The sequence below is a fragment of the Buceros rhinoceros genome, unplaced genomic scaffold (genome assembly GCF_000710305.1).
Source record: "Buceros rhinoceros silvestris isolate BGI_N320 unplaced genomic scaffold, ASM71030v1 scaffold39362, whole genome shotgun sequence".
In the NCBI taxonomy this organism is placed as follows: Eukaryota; Metazoa; Chordata; class Aves; order Bucerotiformes; family Bucerotidae; genus Buceros; species Buceros rhinoceros.
Window position 1 is genome coordinate 6462 of NW_010400158.1, and position 614 is coordinate 7075.

General features: G+C 58.5%; 1 protein-coding gene across 1 annotated transcript in view; it reads left to right on the forward strand.

The window, feature by feature from the left end:
• PIGV (phosphatidylinositol glycan anchor biosynthesis, class V) overlaps positions 1-35 on the forward strand; it is a 4307-nt gene extending 4272 nt beyond the window's left edge. Inside the window, exon 5 of the mRNA XM_010131757.1 lies at positions 1-35. This exon is cut by the window's left edge and continues 5 nt beyond it. Coding sequence (XP_010130059.1) covers positions 1-35 — 35 coding nt within the window.
• The last annotated feature ends 579 nt before the right edge of the window (positions 36-614 follow it).

A 614-nucleotide genomic window follows, 5' to 3' on the forward strand; every position in this document is an offset into this window, starting at 1 on the left:
TGATCCTGCACTGCAACTTCCTGCCGTGGACGTAGCGAGGGGGGTGTTGGGACAGACGGGGTGTGGGGCAGAAGCTCCAGTTGGAATTGAAACTCTCTCTCTGAAAGGCCTGGCGGCTGTGGGTGATGCTGTTGTCTCGGTTACAAAGGCATTACTCCTCAGTTACTATCTTTGTACGGTGCTGTTGCCGCGTGGCCGTGTCCAAACCGGCCACGTTCTCTTTGCTGTGATGCTACAGCATCCTGTCCCTCCCTGCTGTCACCACTGACGGCCAAAACTCCTGCAAGCCCCCTGGGACAGAATGGTTGCTGCGTCTTCTGAGGAAGGTCCTGCCACCGAGCAGGATTTGTGTCTTTCTGGATTCTTGTCCATCAGGAAACCTTGGGGACATGTCCGTGACAGCACAGCAGGGAGAATCTTGGAGCCTTGCGTGATTGATGGGCCAAGGCCAATGGCTGAGGTTCAACAAGGTCAAGCGCCAGGTCCTGCCCTTGGGTCGCACCAGCCCCAGGCAATGCTCCAGGCTGGGGCAGCGTGGCTGGAAACTGCCTCGGGGGAAAGGCCCTGGGAGGGTTGGTGTCAATGGCTGGAGAGGAGCCAGCAGTGGGACCAGG